This window comes from Trachymyrmex cornetzi, unplaced genomic scaffold (genome assembly GCF_001594075.2).
Source record: "Trachymyrmex cornetzi isolate Tcor2-1 unplaced genomic scaffold, Tcor1.1 scaffold61, whole genome shotgun sequence".
In the NCBI taxonomy this organism is placed as follows: Eukaryota; Metazoa; Arthropoda; class Insecta; order Hymenoptera; family Formicidae; genus Trachymyrmex; species Trachymyrmex cornetzi.
In genome coordinates this window covers 1,620,843-1,642,997 of record NW_017299926.1, presented here as the reverse complement: position 1 = coordinate 1,642,997, position 22,155 = coordinate 1,620,843, and the positions used below count along the sequence as shown (strand labels likewise).

General features: G+C 29.2%; 1 protein-coding gene across 3 annotated transcripts in view; it reads left to right on the top strand.

Moving 5' to 3' along the window:
• The window catches only part of LOC108766731 (dynein light chain 1, axonemal), a 45,207-nt gene extending 23,955 nt beyond the window's left edge, over positions 1-21,252 (top strand). Inside the window, exons 4-10 of one of the 3 annotated variants that reach the window (XM_018516226.1) lie at positions 2,060-2,272; positions 13,052-13,134; positions 13,279-13,468; positions 14,212-14,496; positions 18,956-19,216; positions 20,532-20,809; positions 21,112-21,252. In XM_018516226.1, coding sequence (XP_018371728.1) covers positions 2,060-2,272; positions 13,052-13,134; positions 13,279-13,468; positions 14,212-14,496; positions 18,956-19,216; positions 20,532-20,809; positions 21,112-21,252 — 1,451 coding nt within the window. Of the gene's footprint in view, positions 1-2,059; positions 2,273-13,051; positions 13,135-13,278; positions 13,469-14,211; positions 14,497-17,944; positions 18,477-18,943; positions 19,217-20,531; positions 20,810-21,111 lie in introns of those variants that run through there. The other 2 variants (XM_018516225.1, XM_018516224.1) reach the window with 2 other exon arrangements.
• The last annotated feature ends 903 nt before the right edge of the window (positions 21,253-22,155 follow it).

Sequence of the window (22,155 nt, the reverse complement as noted above, 5' to 3'; positions counted from 1 at the left end):
ATAATCTTTAACATAGAAACAGCAATCAGAATTTCAGAATATTTCGCTTCAATCAACACGTAATTTCGTCAGACGCAAGACTTGGATTTGAGTCATCTCGTACATATGATACAAAACTGATGTATGAATCACCTCACAGATAAAATGGATTCATGAATCATTTGAGGTCTATGAACTTTTGAATATTTCTGAAATTTTCGTGTTAGATTTGTGCTTTTTTATTCTTAAATTTTTTATTTTATAAAAATGAAATGATTGTCAAATCTAATAAAATAAATAACTTTTTGTACTATTTCACGTATACATGTGCTTTCATTTATCATTCTCCTTATCTTTTTCATATTTTTAATTTTTTAATTATTTAAATTTAATTTCTAAGAGAATAAGTAGCATTTTATTTAAAATAAATCAATGCCTTATGTGTATGCGTTCATGTTTAACGTATAGAAAACAACCGCTGTACACAGGTGTGCAACTTTTGCTTTGTTAGCTAGTTCAACCTGACGTGCAATTACTAATGCAAAGCAAATGCATTAGCACGAAGCGTGTTCAATAGCCAAAGTTTACTTTTGCTTAAGGATTATTTACAAATTCGAATACATATCGATTTAATTTTCATGTTAAATCACGTTTATCGATAATAGCTTTAAGAACGACCCTGTGAATCCATTACTCAAATGACGTTGCCATTCATTTCCACGCAAATGTACAAACTATAAATTACTTAGAAACAGTTGATCTTTGTATAAGTTCGGAACTTTGCGTTCGTTACATTAAACTTCTAAATGCATTTAATTATCAAGACAGAGTTGATAGATTTTCAGAAAAGATAATTTCCAGAGAGAGAATATAAAAATAATCAATAAATTCTTTCTATTTTTTGATTAAACAGCAAATAATTTTTATCAATAAAAATATTAAATTATTAATTTTTATTTATTGTGTCAATATTAGGCTTACATGATAAATTTAAATATTTCAAGATAGATTTCAATGAATTGTAAACGTAAATCTGTTTTTAACAATAAACATGAATCATATTAAGTATGTTTTCTAGTATGTTTTATAAATATGTTTTATAAATACTCTGCAAATAATATATATATGATTGTATAATAATAATAAACAATACAAATTGTAGTTTCTTTAATTTTTATTTATTTTTTGTATGGAGTACATTTACAAAAAGCATATCCAATAATATATAAGCCGAGTAATGTACGTATAGCTGTTATCCTTTCAAAAGTCGTGAAATTTATTTCATATATTTCACAAGAATTGCGTTATTAACTGTGAGATGAAATTCTCTGTTGAGAATTTCGACCATTCCACCTATGCTCATTTCTTCCATCAATCCCAAGCATATATTAGAATGATGCCCACGTAGAGTGTGGTATTAGTGAGATTAACCGGGGTCAACGCGCTGTAAAGGGCACGTTGGTGTTTAGAATATACAATGTGTTCTGAACACCGGAAACCACGTGAATATGAAAAGGTACATGTATTCGATCAATACATAAACGAACTAAATATTAACATAAATATTCAAGTAAAAGAGGATTACGAAATATAGAGAAAGGAACACAATGAGTCAGAATTTATGTAAAAAAAGAAGTTGATGATTTATAATGGCTGTCTTTGACAACGAAGTAAAATATATTTGAAATAAACGAAATAAAGTATATATGAAAAAAATTGTTGTTATCGTTTATTTGTTATCGGGTTTTTATTTTATTTACTTTATGACTTTCAAAAAAATAACAATTACACGTACATAGCATCGTTTTTGTATTATTTATATTATTAAAATATGCCTTTTGCAAACATAATCGACACAAAAATAATTAAGAACAAATAGTTACGATTATATAATTACATATTATTTTATTTCTTTTATTAACAATTATTAATTAATTTTTATGTAAATCTTTGTATTAAGTTATTGTATGATAATTATTTTGGAGTTTTACTTTTTCTCTATGTGTAAATATAAAAATTTAATTACAGTTGCATATTTTTTTATTTATATAATGTTTAACGATTGCTTTATATTTGATAGGTGTTGTCAACAGAGGAGATTCCTTTAGGAGAAGAAGATCGAGATCGAATTCTTTAGCGCCTGCCGATCAGCAAAATGAGGAACGTCGACTGCCTCCCAAGGAAGTAGCTTCGCATAATGTTGCTATGTTAGGTACAAGAGGAGTTGGAAAAACCGCCTTAATCAGTCAGTTTATGACCAGCGAGTGTATAAACGCCTACGATAGACAGAGAGGTGAGTCTCCTACAACTATGATACATAGTATAAGACATTATAATATAATTTTACAATAAGGTATATTGTAAAAATCATGGAAAAAATGCGATTTTAAGCTTAAGAGAGGAGCAACTTTACTATTGTTATTATTCTTTTATTGTTAGAATCAAATAAATTTTATTTTGATATGAGTATCTAAACGTTCGTTATTATAGAAAATTTAAAATTAATCGTTAAAAATATATAAAAGAAATTATTAAAAAATATAAAAGATATTTTATATTCTTCTTTAACAAAATCTTTGATAAGAAAAAATTGAGGTGCACAAATGAAAAATGTTATATAAACATATGGCGTATTCAATGATGAATTTAGTATGGTCAGATTTCTGACAAATACATATAAGCCTTTAATGAGTAAAAGCACAATACGATAAGAAATTTATAAATATAATCTCGTTTGCGAAGATAAAACTTCTCGTTGGAATGTTTTATTGCTATGTCATATAAACGTGAATTCACATAGAAACGATTACACAAAGGAAATCATTGGACATTTCTTAATTGATTCTGTAGCAAATAATCTTTACGGTGACTTTTAACAGTTTACATTTCGATCGTCCCGTTATATCGCGTGAGTTTACGCGACGGTCTCTAGTGTGTATTTCGATTGCACACTCGGTGAAAGACGGCATCAGATTCCGTCTGAGCAGCACATAGTTTCCGGCTTCCTAAATTCTATAAGTTATTTGGGATACGCGTAATTCTTTGAATAAATTGATTGCAGTTGAGCGACGATTAAGTCGATATCTTGGAACGAGATCAAATAAAATATCATTAACCTACTTGACAGAAAAAAGAATGAATACCCTGTGTCTGATTATACATATAATACCTTTTCTCCTTGTTCCATTTCATATAATAACTTTGATTTTTTTATCTACGATTATAAAATATAGAAAATATAATGAATATAAATCGGTTATTATTCTAATATTAACATAATATTTAAAATTAAATATGGAACAGAAGGAATGGCAGAAAAAATGAGAATATACATATAATATAAAGTAAAAAAAAAAATATAACGTGTTTGAATAAAAAATATGTTTATCCTTTATAATTAAATATAAAATAATATTCATTATTGTACTATTTAAAACTTAAACTATCATAACATGTAAAACGAATATAATTCGGATGTAAATAGATAAAAAACAATATAATTAAATTTTTTAGTAGCATAAGTTTGCAGTAATGTAATTTGCTATAAATTGCATCGATGTCAAAGATAACTTCTAAAATATCTTAAATTAAATATACGGGGCGCTATTGAATTGCTTAGTAAATACTTTACAGCCGAATCTTTGTACAAATTAATATAAATATTTCCTCAGCAAATATTTCATTGATCTACTTCATTTTTCGCATTCTTTTTTATAATATCAGATAGTTTAATAACTCAGCTAAAATAAAATTCCAAAAATTAAACATTAATTCAGATTTTATCTGAAATTTTGATTTTATAGACTGTATTTTTTTTATAAAAAAATTGTATTATTAATCACTTCATACATCTTCATTATTTTTTGTAAAACTTTGGATCTTTCATCACGTAAAAACTTTGAAGCGTGCGTATTATTTTATAAAAACGTCATCTGATATTGATTATTGAAGTGATATCTCGTGTAGTACAATTCGTGTAATACAATTCGTACAAATCTGGATTGACGACAGTATACCGCCCCGATAACAATGTGAATGATCGTTGTTCTGCCAATTGTCTGTTCTTACGCTCACTTGTTGAAACGGATGCGAGATAACTTTCTTATTGTTCACATGTCATTGATTTTAATTATCATATTTTTTTCATCCACAATTAAAAAATATAGAAAATATAATGAAATATAATGAATATTAATCGGTTATTATTTTAATATTAACATTAATTTCATTAATTTTACTACAATGTAATTATATTTTCGACCTTTATTGAACAATCGTTGATCAAAGAAACAAACTTTGCTTATTAAACTGTAACTATGTATATGTTATATCTTATATCATATCTTATATCAAATAATTGAAGTAGGTGCAGGTAATCTTACTCAGATCAATTTTTATGCTTATCTTTTTTACGAAAAATGTTTGCTTGCTGCAAATCCTTTTTAATTTTTGCTTTACAAATCATAATTAATTATGCAAAATTTCTCAAGCTGATATCCCCTCGCAGCATCTGCTTTTCATTGAAAAACTTCATCGCGAGTCCTTCATTGGTGTTAGAGTATGATAAGCGAGACGGGCGAGGCTTTGTTCCAGTTGGACACATTCAATCCTCGTTCGGCGACGTCACCCGGCGCTATTACGATCGATATTCGTGCGAGCTATCAAACAATGGGATATGCTCGCGTGGTAGAAAAAATCCGCGCCCTCTATTCTTTCTCTTCCTTCCTTCTCTCTTTTTCTCTCTCGTGCTTTTTTTTATGTCCCAATGTAATGGAATTTTCTATTTATGTCTAGTGCGCGCAGGCAAGTGGCTTTCGCGGAGATAGTGGTTCAAAATGATAGCGTGATGAGCCTTGATGTAACTCTCGTAACACTTCCTGCGAGAAACTTTTTACATATTGTAGTCAAACGTATGATGTTAGATATATAATATAAAACTCGCAGCGAAAATATTCTATTACGGCGGTAATATAACTTCACTTTATCATTAGGGAAAAAATGGAATTTTTAATGTTGATTAAATTGTACAATATTCTGTTTGCGAATTAACGAAATGTAAAAGTGGACATTATTTCTCCTTGTCGTGAAGAGTAGGTTCTGAGAACAAGACACAGTGATCCACGTTAAATGCTAAGAAACTAAGAATAAATGTTGATTTTTCTGGCGTGCCCCAATTTAAATGTTAACAATTTTAATCGTTTCTTTATACGTTTCCTCTTGCAATGCGATGATTCTTCCTATTGCATTATACTTTTTCCTCGTTCTGATTTTTTGCGATTGATGTCAATTAGAAACATCTAAGATTTATTTACTTTGTAATCATTTTTTATTAAGTAAACTATAAGCAAGATTTTTCTAAAAAAAAATAAATAAAATGTATACAATTTGATCTCAATATTCGCAAATAATCACTGTATAATTACTAGTGAAACAATATAAATAAATTAGAATTTTTAACCCTAACTGATATTTGTTCTGAAAGTTTTGCTTAAAGTTAATACAATTGAACAATTTTGTTTATTTTAAGGATTAAAATGCAAGGAATAAAATTATGATTTAAAATTGTGTAACGTTGTAAAAAATTGTTTATAACAAATATTTTTCACGTAATTGAAAAAATTTATTGGACCGGTAAATACCAATTAGTATTAAGAAAGATAAATAAAACGGAGGTAAATCGAGGTAAAACGGGTTGGCTTTTGGCTGTGTTTCTCGTCTCTTCAACTTCTGATTTTTCTCTTTTAGAAGTTCTCTCTTTAGAATAATTATTCAGCTTTTCAGATATACGCAATTTCTCTCGCAATCAGTAAGAGAAAGAACTTTTTTCTGAAAATAAAACATGTTGTTTCAAGAAAAATAATTTGCCTTCAATCCATTATTAATTATACGTACGGAAATGCATTTTATTAATATTCTCCAGTTGATTACCTTTATTATTAATGCTTCCGTAATTTAATTAATAATTTAATCATGGCGCTCGCACACAATTATTTTCTCTATGTGATGGTGTACATTTATCGAATTCTATTATAGCTAGCATGTCGATGAATCTGTTCTCGCTTATCACTGTATATATACAACTTGACTACCGTTCTTTCGTCAATCGTCGATGTTGCGATATAAATTATTCTATGATTGATATAAATTATTCTGTGATGAGAATATGATTTATAATAAGAGAACACATGATGTGTTCCTGCATTTTTAAATATATTTGCGAATATATTTTAAACTCAAATTATAATTGTGTTTAGAGTGATAAATCGTGCATGCATATGAATTACGTTCACATTATAGCCCAGATACATAATGGCATTATAATAGCTTATTATGCCCATTAACTACGCATAGTACGGTTATATGACATTCTGTAATTTATCTCATAATCTAAGACACATGACTATTTATTACATTATCTCTGTTTTGTAATTTGATATCTAAGATTTATAAAAGCATTTACTTTAATTATATATTAATTGATGAATATCATTATAGCAACTAAATAACAATCCATACTGATTATATTACACTAATTAATACACTAACACGTTGTTATATTGATACATCAATATTGTGTATTATAAATTACATCTTAATTTGAATTACTATTTATGGTTTTGCAATTGTATTATATACCTAGTGATTATAGATTTCAAAATTAAGTAGCTCATAATTTGTGCACCGCTCTTGACAATTTCTATTATTGTTTCAAGAAAAGTTTTCGATTTACAATCCAATTGTTTTGTAAACATTATTTTTTTATATTTATAAATGTTTTCCTGCATTATATGTTTACTTTTGTAAACACAGTAGAGGTTTGGGTAAAAAGAGATGATTTGCGAAAATGAGTTTAAGCAAAATGGAGCGGAAATCAGTTCCACAATCAATTACGCAAAAAGCTCTATGACAAACCTTGTGCGGAAGATTCACCACGAAAGGTCACTTGAATCATTATACGATATGAATAATGATTGCCATAATTATGTTCAGACCATTTAATAGGCAGATGGAAAAGGATATTATACCTTTGATGGAACAAATTTCTCAAACTTTAACAAAGACGTGAAATTGATATTCAAATGTCACTAAAGTGATTAAAAAATTTATGGTCTTTCTTAAAATATGATACAACTTTAAAAATGTTAAAAATATGAAATTATGAAGAGATTTAATTATTTGAATTATGAAAAAAATTTTTTAATTTGTGTTTAAATAATTGAATTTTATGTAAAATTGTATTTTTTAGTGAATTTATTTACCATTTTAGATAAATTTTCATAATTTTTACATACGTAAATTTTGTTTATTTATAAAAATTAATAAAACGGATTAAATGCAGAAAGATATTTCCTTATTTCTTTGAATAATGTTAGGCATGTCACAGAACAAATGTCTAAATATCACATGTAGTCATGTTTTTGATAAATTAACAAATAAAGTACTCTAAATTTTATAATAGTAAAAATATTTTAATGGTTTAAATAAACTTATTTTTTATTAGATATTAACTACTGGAGCTTTCATGAGAATTATTTAATATTCTTTTATATCAGATAATTTTACAAACGACAAAGCTATTTTTTTAATACGATGTACAGTCATTTTAAAGCTGGATATAATCTTATATGACAACACAGTGTAAGTTTTTAAATGAATAATATACCTGACATTTTTATCAAAACAATGGATGTGGTAAAAATCCACATTCTTCTAAAATGAAATGAGCAAAAGGGAACGTATAATTAAAACGACAAGCGACAGGGAAAATAGAGACAAAAATAGTTTTAGTCTGACTACAGTATAGCTAAAATTTCCGAATATACGATTCTATTCCAGTTACACTCCATTCTATTGTTGCATTTCGTATGAATTAAGATTATCCAAGATCGAAATTGAATCAAAAGACCATCGATCGATGCAAGTAAAAAGAATTTAGGCTGATGTCAAGTTTCACGCGATAATTTTGCTGCAAATCGGGATCGAGGTCAAGATGCGACTCGATGCACAAACGAGAGAGCAGAGGACGAGTGCACTTTGTAATCTCAAATGTAAATCTAATTGAATCACCTTTTATTTTTTATTACACATTTTCCTTCCGTGCTTCAATTAATTGCTTAGGAAAATTGTGATATATGATATTATAATAAAACGGTTTTCTTATAAGATAAGTGTGAATTGCATTCATTAGAATAAGATGATACAAGTTATTATAATTTCTTATTTTCTCCATCAGTTTTTATTGTGATGCTCAGAATTGATCAAATTTAAATAAAAAGTTATGAAAATCTAGTAAGTTCTTTTGTTACTTAGAAAGTATCGATAATATCATCCTGAATAAAATTAATATTATATAAGAAGAATAAGTCACGCATGTTGATACAACGCAGTTTTCTATTTTAATTAATTTGGTAATTAATGTAAAATAGTATAGTAACAACTGTTAATGTGCATTATTTCACAATCAACTTGGTGCAAGTTATTTTCTCAAACGAAAAAAATAAGCTGTAGAATTTTTCAAGTTAGCCTGGTACGTTTTCTTTACGCAAAATTGTCAATTTTCTAAGTTTCTACAATTTAAATTTTTGTCCTTTAAAGTTTTACGGTTCTACTATATCATTCGGATACATATTTTATTTCATGTGCGCAAAGCATTTTGTACAGTCAGATATGCAGCAACCGTGACGAGCTTCGTGACTTTGCATGGAAAAGGGATCAACGACGTTCGTGTCGAGTGTGTGCGATTCGATGGAATACGTCCGCCTCGAAAAGCAAACGAAACGATTTCCACGAAGGTATAAAAAAGAAAAACGCAGGAACAAGCCGCTCGGAAATAGCCGCGGTTAATTTTGCGTCCGCTTCGTGCTATAAGCGTACATCATAGAGAGTTCGCGTCTGTTCATCGTCTGTTCTCCTTCTCACTCTTCGTTTGAGTCCCTTTACTTCTTCCCCTTTCTTGTGTCTTTTTCTTTTTTTTCTTAGCTCACTATCTCTTTAAAAATACATTGCTGTGTTTCCGGTGACCGGGTGAACTGTGGCGGAAATTGCAAGTGTTGTAATATTGATAGATTCAATGAGTGTGTTGATGATAGGTGCTCGTGATACTCTCGAATTATAATTATCTATATAAATTTTGCACATATATTACTGCGTGATATTTCTACATTTGCATTTTAATAGTTTTTAAATTTACAAATTATTTATCTGTAATGAATTTACTGTAATAATTACCGTTTACTTATAATTACGCCAGATATTTTAGTAGGTATCAAATAAATGAACAGCATAAATTAACATTTTAAAATTCGAAATGGTATCAAAAATGTTTTAAATGAAGTAGCAGAACAATAATTGAAATAAACAATACTACTACAGTAAATTAAATTACTTGAAGCTTCGTGTAACAGTGATCTTTATTGATAAAATTTGTTATCAAAGTTAACAGTTTTAAAAATGTGAACTTGTTATAAATAAACCTTGATTACTTTCCGATAATACAGTTCTTATTAAATTTTATGTGTAAATAAAACATGACTACACATTCGATATCAAACAGTTATTATCCGTAAAAATTGAATAGAGATAAGAGAGAATTTTTCATTGGTAAAATACAAGTGAGTTTTTTATACAGTTAAAGGTAATTAAAAACGTAAATGTGTAAATTCTTTTGAGCGTCTGAAAGATCAATAATTTGTACCCACGAATGAAAATTGCGGGGCGCGCTTGCGCTAACGAATGCGTTTCACCAATTTCTGCGATATTTATTCGTATTTGATTTTGCAACCTCGAAATGTCAGTTCTCTCTTGTATTCATGATATTCCCGTCACGGCTATCAATCGAATTTGTTCCTGACCGACAATCACATTATATTCCGTATGCGTAATTTTATTGAGATAATTATCTCGTGAAAATACGTCTTTATCCCAAAGCGATGCAGCGTTTAGATCACGACTATTGCGTACCCCGAAAAAATATTATGTTCATTAAAATACGTATAATTACTACGTTTTACTTCAAATATTCCGTAGAAGTCGTCGCAATCTCATGTTAATGTTTGCTTCGCAATTTTATAATCCTTTTTGCAATGTGACGTTGAATTTACATAAAAATTTGCAAGCGTTAGTTTGCTTTCGTAGTTCCGTAATTTTACAACTTTTTGACTTTATAACAATGTTTGCTTTTTCCGGACTTTCTATGACCGAATAAGATAGAAGACGCAACTAGTGTGTTGCGGATAGCGTCTTTCTCGTTCACTGACTTACCCCATGCTTTCATCATCTTTGAGCGGTCGAGAGATGGATTATCCAGCTTTTCTTTCTTTTCTTCTCTCATGTTTTTTCACGAAACTAGATACATGTCCCTCGACTCTACCGTATCTGACCGTTAACCTCCATTTTCTGGCAACAGCTGAATATGTGAAATGCAACGTTGCTAATTTACGGTTACATTTTTTTTAAAGAACATCTTACGACTTTTAAAATTTATTACGGAATGCCGGGAAAATAACGTTGAAGGCCAAAGTTGCAGTAACGTTGGAAGCACATAAAAATTTCAGCCACTTGTCCCTGACAGTAGTAGATGATTGTTTAAAAAAAACTTATTAAAACATCATTTAATTATTAAAACATTATGTGTTTTCTCTTGTTACTTTTCCCTCCATATTTTCTTCTACTTTTTATTTAAAAAATCGACATTTATTAATTATGAATAGAATATGTTCTTTTCATCTATGCGTTAACTTCCAAAAAAAGTAAGTTTAAAAGTTGCTCATTTATTAATTATTATTGAATTATTTCTGTTTTATTTAACAAAATAATAATATGTCATTGTTTCGAATGTATGTAAACGCATACAACGTCTCGGCAATAAAGAAGAAAAAGAGAATAGAATTTGCTGAAAATGGCGAAATGCCATTTGTCAGTTTGCATATAGAATATGCAAACTGACGCGAATTAGAGATATTTCATATTTGTTGGAGTACAATTAAAGTTGGCTGTTTTTGTTATAAATACAATCTTTATCATATCAAACATGTTGCAATGCTGTAATAACATATCTCAATTTATCTGATGAAAATTAATTATTTAAAATTCTTTTAACTCCAAACAAATAAAATATACGTACTTTTTACATTTAAGTATGTCACCTACCGCTCGTATATACAGTGAGAGCAAAAAGCATTCGTACAAGGAAATTTGTTATAAAAGAATCTTATTTGTAGAAAATAAAGATTAATTAGCAATTTTATACAATGAATATATTCTGTTTTAACATAAACAAATGAGCTTCGTATGTATTCCTGATTTTAGAAGCTAAATTTCTCGTCTGTACGAATACTTTTTGAGCATTCAAACAATACAGTTTTTAATTTTCGCTTATGTTTCAGATGATATATTTTGTATAATTAATACACATTTTTTTGGTACATATAATGTTAAGAAACATATAGTTTATTTTATTTTTTATGAATAAATTGTTAATTATTTATCCAACAAGAGATCATCAATCGAATTGACGTCAATTTTATGTTGAAATCATCGTATTTATATCGATTCGACATCAATTCGATGACGCATTCTCGCTGGATAATATTTACTTTTTAAAAATAAAGTTTTTTCAAAAAATATTTTCTCTGTACGAATACTTTTTGCGCTCACTGTATATAAATTACGCATAAGTTAGTGTTCAAAATAGAAAGGAAAATGAATAAGAATTATTGAGTGTAGAAAAGAGACAATAGCTGAGATATTTTATATGTAAAATGTGTATGAGAATAATTCTTAAAGTAGCAAGAAATATTTGATTATATAAAAACGTGTTCAATATAACTAAATTATTAACTCATTTATTTGACTGTTACGAGATATTTTACAACTTGAATCGCATTTTCATGTTATACGTATATGGAATACAAAAAAAGAGGATATCTTTTTTTATAATATATCAAACTTTTCCTTTTTGCTGTTATGTACAGTATATTTTTTATACAAATGAAAGAAGATCTACATCTACTTCTATTAATTTTTATAATCTGATTTCACAAATAGTTTTATTTTAATTGCAATTAAACTTTTCCAATTTTCAAATAAGAAGATAAATGAATATAAGTTTGTGCACAGATTTCTACGATAAGATTTATTTGTAGTATTTACTGTTCCTTACTCTATTCTTCCTCCGCTGGCAGAAACGTTCGTTATTTATGACTCCTGTCAGTAGCTGTGGAACTGCATCTCTAGAGAAGCGAGAATCGTTCAGCCGAAAAAAATTGGTTAGAACAACGACACTCGAACGATTCTCTGACGTCACGGATGATATTTCGTTAGCAAGCTAAAATCAATCGGTATTGCTCTTGACAGGCGGCCCGTAGACGCATTTAGAGCCATAAGATTACGTCGGCTCTCTCTCGCGTCAATTATGAGAACGTTTCCTTGCTCTAATAGTTTCTCGCTCGCAGAAGAAACAGATTTATTTACAGCTTTGATTGTTTTTTCATCATATTTATTTTAAACGAGAAGAAGAGATAAATGAATTGGCGAATTGTGATAATATTTTATTTCCTCTTTTTATTATTTTTCTTGATGATTGAAAAGAATATGAAGCGCTTGAGAATATAGAGTAGTTAGTAGCGTACGTCAATAATGTTGTGATATTATTACATTATTAATATTATTACTACATTAATAGATATTATTATATTATAACTATAATATTACTACATTATTACTACATTATAATAATATAACACATAGTAAAACCAAAATAAATAAAATCAAAATTAATTAAATTATTTATTTAAAGATTTAATAGAAATTAAGGGAGAGAATTTCTATTATTTATTAAAAAAGGATATAATACGGTTCGTTTAATATAAAATTTTCCTCGAAAAAATATATACTATAATTATAGTTTGCCTGCGATTTTAAAGAAACATTTTTTTATAATGATATATCTATATCTGCATGATATGTATTTACCGTTTTTATCTTCGCACATGTTTTAAGATGTTGAATCTGAAAATTCTTTGTAAAAACTATTCTAGAATATCTTTATCTTTTATTTTTTTTCTCATTGCAGATGTGCCAAGTGAGCAATCCGTTTTCGTGATGCTGAATGGTGAAGAAAGCGAGCTTAAATTCTTAAACATCATTAATCTTAAAGTAAGAAGAGAGAATAGTCATTTTACTTATGATATAATGCTATAAAGCATGATATTAAATAAATCTTTATTTACTTATTCTATTTTTTCAAAATACATAAGTAAATAAAATTTTTATTTTATTAAATAAATTTGATTTGTCCAGATCGAATTGGAAAAAATGCCATTGCCAGACGCCTTTGTCGTAATGTATTCAGTAATCGACAAGGCGTCCTTTCAAAGGGCTGAAGAATATCTCGCTCGACTTCATGATCAAGATCTTCTTCGTGGTAGACCGGCTATTCTGGTCGGGAACAAGGTCGATTTGGTTCGTTCCAGAGTGGTTTCGCCCCAGGGTAAGAGGCGGAACATCTTTCTTTTTTACACATACATTTTTTCATGGATAGACGGTTTTGTGACACTTTATAAAATTGAACGTTCAGTTAACATGACATTGTATATCAGGCAAATTCTACAATAAAAATAGGATTACCGTATCTGTATATACGTGCACGTGCACTGAAAAAAATTCACAAGATTTGAATAAATATTTGTTTAGATATTACCAATGGAACTATTACACTTACAGTAAATAAATATTTGTTCAATTAAAAAAAATACACTTAATTTAAGTATCATTTTTTTAAATCGAATAAATATTTATGTTCTGTAAGCAAATGGTCCTATTGGTATTACTTAAACAAACATTTATTCAAATTTCGTAATTTTTTTTTTCAGTGTGTATGTATCGCGTATGATGTCTATTTCAGATAATTAATCTTTTTATGGTTGTAAAATTTACATGAATGTATTGTCATAAAATAAAATGTTTTATATTATTATATTATTATTAAATATTATTATATATTTATATTATTATTATTAAAAAGTGACGAATTCTAGACTGAAGGAACATATTTATACTTAATATAACTTTATTTTTTGACTCTTCTATTTAAAAAAAGAGCAACAATATTTTAGTTGTTTATTATTGTACTTCTGTTAAAGATATAGCAATAGAGGACTTAAACAATAATAATTTAAAAACTCCTTTTAAATTGTAATCCTTTATCTCGAATTTTCGGACTGTACATTGTAGATGGGAAATGCTTGGCATGTACCTACCGTGCAAAGTTCATCGAAGTGTCGGTGGGCATCAATCACAACGTCGACGAGCTCCTTGTTGGAATACTCAACCAGATCCGTTTAAAGGTGGTCCAGAGTAACCAAGAGAATCGAAACAGCGGTGGTAGCGAAGGTAGTGCTCATTGGTACAAATCTAGAGGCGTCGTGCGCGCCAGTATGAAAGCCAGACAGATGCTGACCTGGCTTTTCGGCAAAGAAGATAGCAAATTTAAGAATTGCGAGAACCTCCACGTACTTTAAGTCACTGCGATAGAAAAAGATCGCAATCGAGCTGCTGGACTACTGTTTTATTAGTCACGTAAGTATGGCATAATTTGAGAAACTTCTTTCTCGACGGGAACTTTATTAGAATTCCAGAATTGAAGGAATTTCCGTCGGGAAAGGATCGTGAGAATGTAGTGAATGTGCTGAATGGATGCATCTTCGAGTCAACAATATGTATGTACCTTAATGTTTAGAATTGAACGTCAAGTCTTCGCTACTGATAATGTTTGTGAGAGTATTTTGTAATCCTAGAACGGGCGAATTGGTCCGTGGACCAATGGATACTACTAGCATCGGGTTAACAAAGTGCCAATTAGTGAAAATTAACGCGCACTGAGTTTGGGGAGAAAATCCCTCGATTCCATACTCATTTAACTAGAATTACCTTCTGAGAAATGTGAGTAATTAATCCTTTCAGTCCCAGGTGACTGAGCGTTGCTTCTCAGTCATTTTCACGGCACGAACTTCGACCTCCCTTTTTTTTGAAAGATTAAGTATTATCTATTAAATTACATTCAAGCAATGCTGGATATTTAGATCATATATATTTTGTGTCAATTTATATGCAGTCTTATTTTGACAATAATTTGAGATTAATGAAATTAACGTTCTGACAAATTTTGTTACAATTATCGTTGCTTATTTTGTACATTTTTTATTAATATTCTATTTGTTAAAGAGGAAACTCTAGTAAAATGGGCATTTATATATCGCGCATTTCAGCTTTATGTATAATAATTACAAATGATGCTGAATTTAATGGCCCATAATAGCGCAATCAAAAGTTCAAATCAATTCGTGTGACGATAAGAAAAGAATTTAAACCGGACCATGGTGCGAATTAGTCGCCTTAAGTTTACGACTTTACTGTATGATAAGACCAATTATTAATCTTTTTATTTAGTACATGTATATACGAAACTTACATACATGATATAAGCGTATATTTGTGTAAGCATGTTCTATACAAATATACCCAACGTGTATGTACAACATCCCTTAATCCCTCCGTTGACGAGTGTCGATTTTACCACATAACGGCGTTACATCGTTGTGTAAACAGAATATACCGCCACTATTCTCGCGTCGCTAAATTCGCTTGTGCCATTAGTTTCTCGCGTTCCAATGGGCTTTCCGCAGCCCGGTATTGTATATATAAAGCCAACTTGATGCAATACGCTAATGTTACTTGACATTAAATTGTATATAAAAGTCATGAGGTTACTTTAATACCTATAAACAGGTGTTTATTACATTTAGAAAAAATATAGTGTAAAGCTGCCTATATATGTTGCTAAAATATTTCCTACGCTTATATTGAGCGAATCTATATATGTCGCGCCCGTGCGTGCATAATTTTTATCATTTAAATTTCAAAGTATATAATTACATCGATGCGTATTTCAATTCCAGATACATTAAAAGTTATTATACAATCGCGCATCAAGTAACGATTGATTACCGCTTTGAGGTCTGACTCCGTGATTTTGTTAATCGGATATTCTATCAATTATTTTGCAATCTGTTATTTTATACGATTTTATGTGTGATACCGATGTTGATATAGTACATACCATAGTTCATGCGGCATTTTAAGTGCAGTATTCTGCCGCAATGGAAATGAAATCTATCATGTTGCGTGTTTTCTTCTTGAGCGCCGCGAGAGAATGGGTATAGCGGTGGTGTACGTACCCGAAACTATAGTCTTCTGAAGAGAGATATCCTTTTCGAATCTTTAAGAAGAGTGTCTATAAAAAGCTGTCTATTTTCTGCGATCTCTATGCCTGTGTATCCGAATTATACGAATGTTGTGTAAAATCTGAGTGCGTAATACTGTACATCTACATGACGGGAACAATGCGCGAATGACGTGCAACTTTGCCCTTCTCGTGTGAATATTTCATTGTCTCTACACTATGTATACGAGAAATTAACGTTTCGGATTACAGTAGTAAATTACGGACTTCCTTTCTCTCGTTGCATGAACATATTTTGAAAGGTATTTATGACTTTTGATGATCCAAATAAAACTAAAGAAGTTTCTTTCGGCATTCTTCGTTATCGTTGTTACCATCGTCGCAATTAATTCGATCGTAGCGTCAAATGAGAGACGGACACAATATGTAAACTTTGAGTTTAAGGATTTATCCCGAAATGTTTCTCAGCCGAGGAACTGAAGATTTTTACCAAGTGCCTTTGCGTATTTTTGTAATTTAAGCTAACTCAGTGTAAGCCCCATGAGTATCGCACTGTATAATCTATTATTATACATATATTACTGATATATTTATTTGTTGTTAATTCATATTTCCTGTGAGATCGCTGCGTTGTGTAATCTCGGTGGCGTAATTTTCCTTTCCAAAAATATATGTGATTTAATTAAATATTAGTATCAAGTTTTTATCTGAAAATTAATCAAAATACCAAAGTGAAAAGGTACTTCCATCTCAAGACACATTTAAAGTTACGTCGCCGATGAATCTCCTTGTTCATTTGTGCCATTAGCATTTCCCTACAACTATGAATGTAACTTAGTTATTAAAGTGTCATTGTGTCTGCTCGCTGTAATACGTGACGTGACAATACTGCCAGTCCTTTTGGTTAATAAAATGCTGAGAAAAACTTCTGCTTTAATCCTACATTATCATATAAGCAGTTTTCTGTTTGTTTGATTATGTATTTGTATAAGTTTTCACATAATGCACGAACATATCATATCCTTTACATATTCAATAATACATGCGTTTGTCCTACAAATTAATTTAAATTTATATGTATATAATATAAATTTAAAGTTTATACTTTAGTACATAAAATATTAGATATTACTACTTAATATTGTTTATTGTTACATATTGGTAATAGAAATTTCCAAATTTTGCTCAAAATATTATAACAAGAAATTTCTTAAAAAATTAATTAAGTTATTCGTAAATGTTTATTTTAAGCAGTAGTTTTTGGAATATGAGACCAATTTTAAATATGCAGTTAAATATAAATTATGGCCACCTGTCCATGAGTTGTATGTGCTATAATATTAGTAAACGTGCACTTTAGCTGATAGGCGAAGTGCCATCTAAAAAGTCTGTAATTGGCATATTCATATCTTCAATATCTCAAAAACTACTGCTTGAGGTAACAATTTTCAAATAATTCTTATACTTATTTTTTTCGAGAACTTTCTTGCTATAGTATATCTTGTATAAATTTATTTATTATATGTACATATAAGTTTATCAATGTAAATTTTAAATTAAATTATTAAGTTATTTAATATTAATTTTTAAAAAATTAAAACAAAAATAATAGCTTTTTGTCTATTTAAAAAAAAAACGAAAGTAAATCTGTTTATTTGAATCTGTAATATAATCCGTTTTTCCAATGCTAAATTTTGTTATAAACGATAAAAAGCTACCAATCTGTAGATCCAATAATATGCAGTTACTTTTATTGCTCCAATAATTGTTATTAATACTGCTTCCTTAACACGTGTAGGAATTACCGCGCATCATCGCTTATCGATCGCATGTCTGGCATGCGGTTTTTTTTGGATTGTATTTGCTTCTTTTCCAAGCCAATATCTATCGTAAATCATTAGTATGTAGACACTTGGTTAACAAATACTCGTTCCAGACGCATGCGCTTTGTGCATCGATTATTTTGCTTGGTGCCAGATATTGCAAACCTCTGACCATGGCAGATTGCCACGCAACCAAGGAAAACAAGTACTCGGTTCTTGTAACCTCGGTTGCACGTGTACTTGACAGTATTGGTACACAGGATGCTACCTGAACCTCTTGGGCTTTAAAGAACCAGCGATGAAGAACGCAAAGAGAGAGTATATTGGATCAGCTGTTGATTTTTGCGCATATACTCCAGTTTTATTTATTAATGCAAATACAAAATGTGAAATTGAACATTCTTATTGTCAATGTTGATAGCTTATACCAGGTAGTTGTGTACATTTATATACAAGATAAAATAATACGCACATAATACAGAATAGCTGCACGTGCCTACAAGCTCTCTTTATGATCGTCAAATGCGAATTTTTTCATTCGTTTATGATATGCTAATGCATGAAAACACATTGTCTCTAATTGCGATATATTTAATTTTGCTAATTGATGTAATGAATAGTTGACAATTGGGTTCTGAAGAAATTAAACTCGGATATTGAAACCGTTTCAGCGTTAATTAGTGCAGTTATTAATTGTTATGCTTCTTTAATTAATGGTGTAATTAAGTAATGAAACATTTTACCATGTTATCAATTATGTTTCTGCAGTTATGCATCTCATGCTTTCTATGATGTTATTTGTATATTAAAATGAAAATATTGACACATTGAGACGTATATGTGTGTTGACAGATATTTTATAATATTTAAATTAAATGTAACAAATAAAAAAAAATGTTAGATTTTTTGGAAGTTTTTACCAATGTTGAGAAGACGTATTATTGTGATACAACCATGGCATCTGGAAAATCAACCATGGCATCGGCAAAGCCAACTACATGCAAAGAAGCTATACGGCGATGGGAGGAAGAGAATCAACAAAATGCAACTGCGGCGACAGAAGTAATCTTGAGCTTTCAATGGCCACCAATAGAAAAGATGGACAACGCGCTGGCAACTTTGGCAAATTGTGAAAAACTCTCCCTATCGACAAATATGATTGAAAAGATTGCAGGTAAAGTTCGTAAAATTTAATGTATTACGAAATTGCAAAAAAATGCTAAGTTGCGTAAAAATTCTGTATGATAACTTACGGAATGTTACACGAAATTACACGACGCGACGATTTCTTTATTAAAATAATTATTGTCTTTGCTTCTAATAAGTAGTTATATTTATATAATATTAACTAATTCTAAAAAGTAATCTCGTCTTACAAATTTTGAAAGCATAAGCATACATATTTTTGCAAAGATAAAGAATTTTTTAAACTATTTTTCCTTGTGTGTGTGTGTGTGTGTAATAAAATTAAAAATTAAAATATAAGTCGAATGTAAAGGAAGAATGACAGAAATAACTGAAGCTTCTAGTAGGCGAAATTGAGACAGCGAAATGTAAAAGAGACGTTTAATATTTAGAACATTAATATTTATATTCGACTTGCGTTCCGATTTTTATTTTTGCTAAGGGTTTTTTTTTATCTTGAATAGATTAATCAGCAATTTTTATCTTGAATAGATTAATCAGCGGTTATTCACGATTTGATCGATTTATGCAAATCACGATACATTTTAGATGTTGCAACAGAAATGATGCATATTCGGACTCGTGACACCATCGGCGATGCATAATGCATGCATATACAAACGTGTGACCGCTTAGTAACGCGACACATCACGATGTAAATATGATTACGATTTATGAATTTCATGTCATTACGAATGGAACGTGCAAGAACACGCATTAATGTTTTCAATTGTAGTTATCAATTTATTCGTGATAAGAGAATCAGTGTTATTCATTGTATGTTGTGTAATTTCGTAATTTCGATACAATTATCGATTCGTATATAAACTTCAAATATTTTGTCGTAGCATATTAAATTTACCTAACATTTTTCGTTATATGATATGTTTTTATTATATAATTTTTATTGATAATTGTTACGATACAACATGCATGATGTTTAATGTTGATAATAAATTATAGTAATTTTAGCAGTATTATAGCCAAGAGGGTAACCACTAGCTGAAATATTGTCCCACAGATTACATGATTTTATCTGATTACAAATAATTTTTTTCACTACTATAAAGTAATTTGGTAAAATATACGATTTTATTTAATATTATACAATGATTTCTCGTGGCTGCATATATAATTATCGGATTATACATAGAGATTTTATATAAATTTTATAATGATTCCCCTCGAGGATTCTGTCCCACGATTACATTAAGTGGTTACCCCCTCGATTATAGCATAATTATGTGATAGGAAAATATTGTGTAGCATGCAAAAAATTAATTTTTAAAAATTGTCTTTTGTAGGCGTTGGAACTCTGAAAAATTTGAAGATCTTGTCAATAGGTCGTAATTTAATCAAAGGATTCGCTGGTCTTGAACCTTTAGGCGACACTCTCGAAGAACTTTGGATTTCCTATAATTGCATTGAGAAGATGAAGGGCATCCAAGCAATGAGAAATCTTCATGTACTTTACATGTCTAATAATTTGGTGCGAGAATGGAACGAATTTGCAAGGCTACAAGAACTTGGAAATCTTCGAGATCTAGTTTTTGTCGGTAATCCGTTGTATGAAAATCTAGAGGTATCTATCACATCAATGTATTCGTTAATAAATATTATAAGACATAATATTTTTGTAATTTTTGTGTCTTTATATAAAAAAGAAAATCTATACTTTAAAATATTTTAAATATTATGCACTCGAAAAGAGGATATTTACATATAATAAAATAATAAAATAAATAATACAATTATAGATGTATTTTATGTTATAATAAGCGTAAATACATTGAAATATTATTAAAGATATTATTAAAGATTTTCTCTAAATGTGCAAAATTTGAAGTATTTTATCATTTCCATATATATAATAATATTTTGCAGGTAGAGCAATGGAGACTTGAAGTTGCACGACGTTTATCAAGTTTGGAGAAACTCGATGGTGAACCTATAATACGTACAGAAGAAAATTCAATTCAACTAGTCAAAACTGACAGTCCGTCGCACGATTTACTTGATCAATAACATGTTTAATATTTGAAATAGTTTATTTTCTTACATATTTATAGTTTGATATATATTATAATAAAATTTATAGAATTTGATTGTTTAGTAAATCTAAATTATTTCTGGGAAATAAAGATAAAATCTTTTTAATCAAACAGATATTTTCAAATTAAATTAATAATAATAATTCGAATTTTTTAACCTTCGAGAGACTCAGTAATTATGAATTATAAGGGATACAAATATTCTTGAATGTTCAGTTTATTAAATTTGTAAATAAAATAAATACTATTACTTGTACATTAAAACAAAAAACAAGGAAGCAATGTAATCTTTCCGTTTGTATGAAATTTAGCTATATGAGTAACAAGTACAGACAATATGAACGATATTAATTGAAGGATAAAATATTTTTAATGAAGCAGTAAACATTTTTTGGCTGTTACATCTAAGTGTAAGCACTATTTATTTATACCATTGAACTTTCTTAATTAAAAATATGGACGTAAATTTGTTGTCGACTAAAGAAAATTATTAATTACTCAATCAAACATTTATATTAATTTATTTGTCTCACGATACAAGATAGATCTTACATTCCTTTTAGGTGATTGAAAAAAGTTGGAAAAGCAAATAGTACAGTTTAATTGGACTTAATGCACGAAATATATTGAGAATCAAACAGACGAATCTCGCTCTTCGTAAATGTTTTCCTTTCTTCCGGTTCCTTTTTATTATACAAGGTGTGCAAAATATTAAGGTGTGTTACGCGGAATGTTGTATAATTATCTTCTTTTTGTATAATTACATAACAAAGTGATACGTGCATTAGAAAAATTTACATATGTGCGTTTGACAATGAAGTCTTTCTCTTTTACCGCCATCCTTTCTTACATTCTCATTTCTTGCACGTTCAATTTT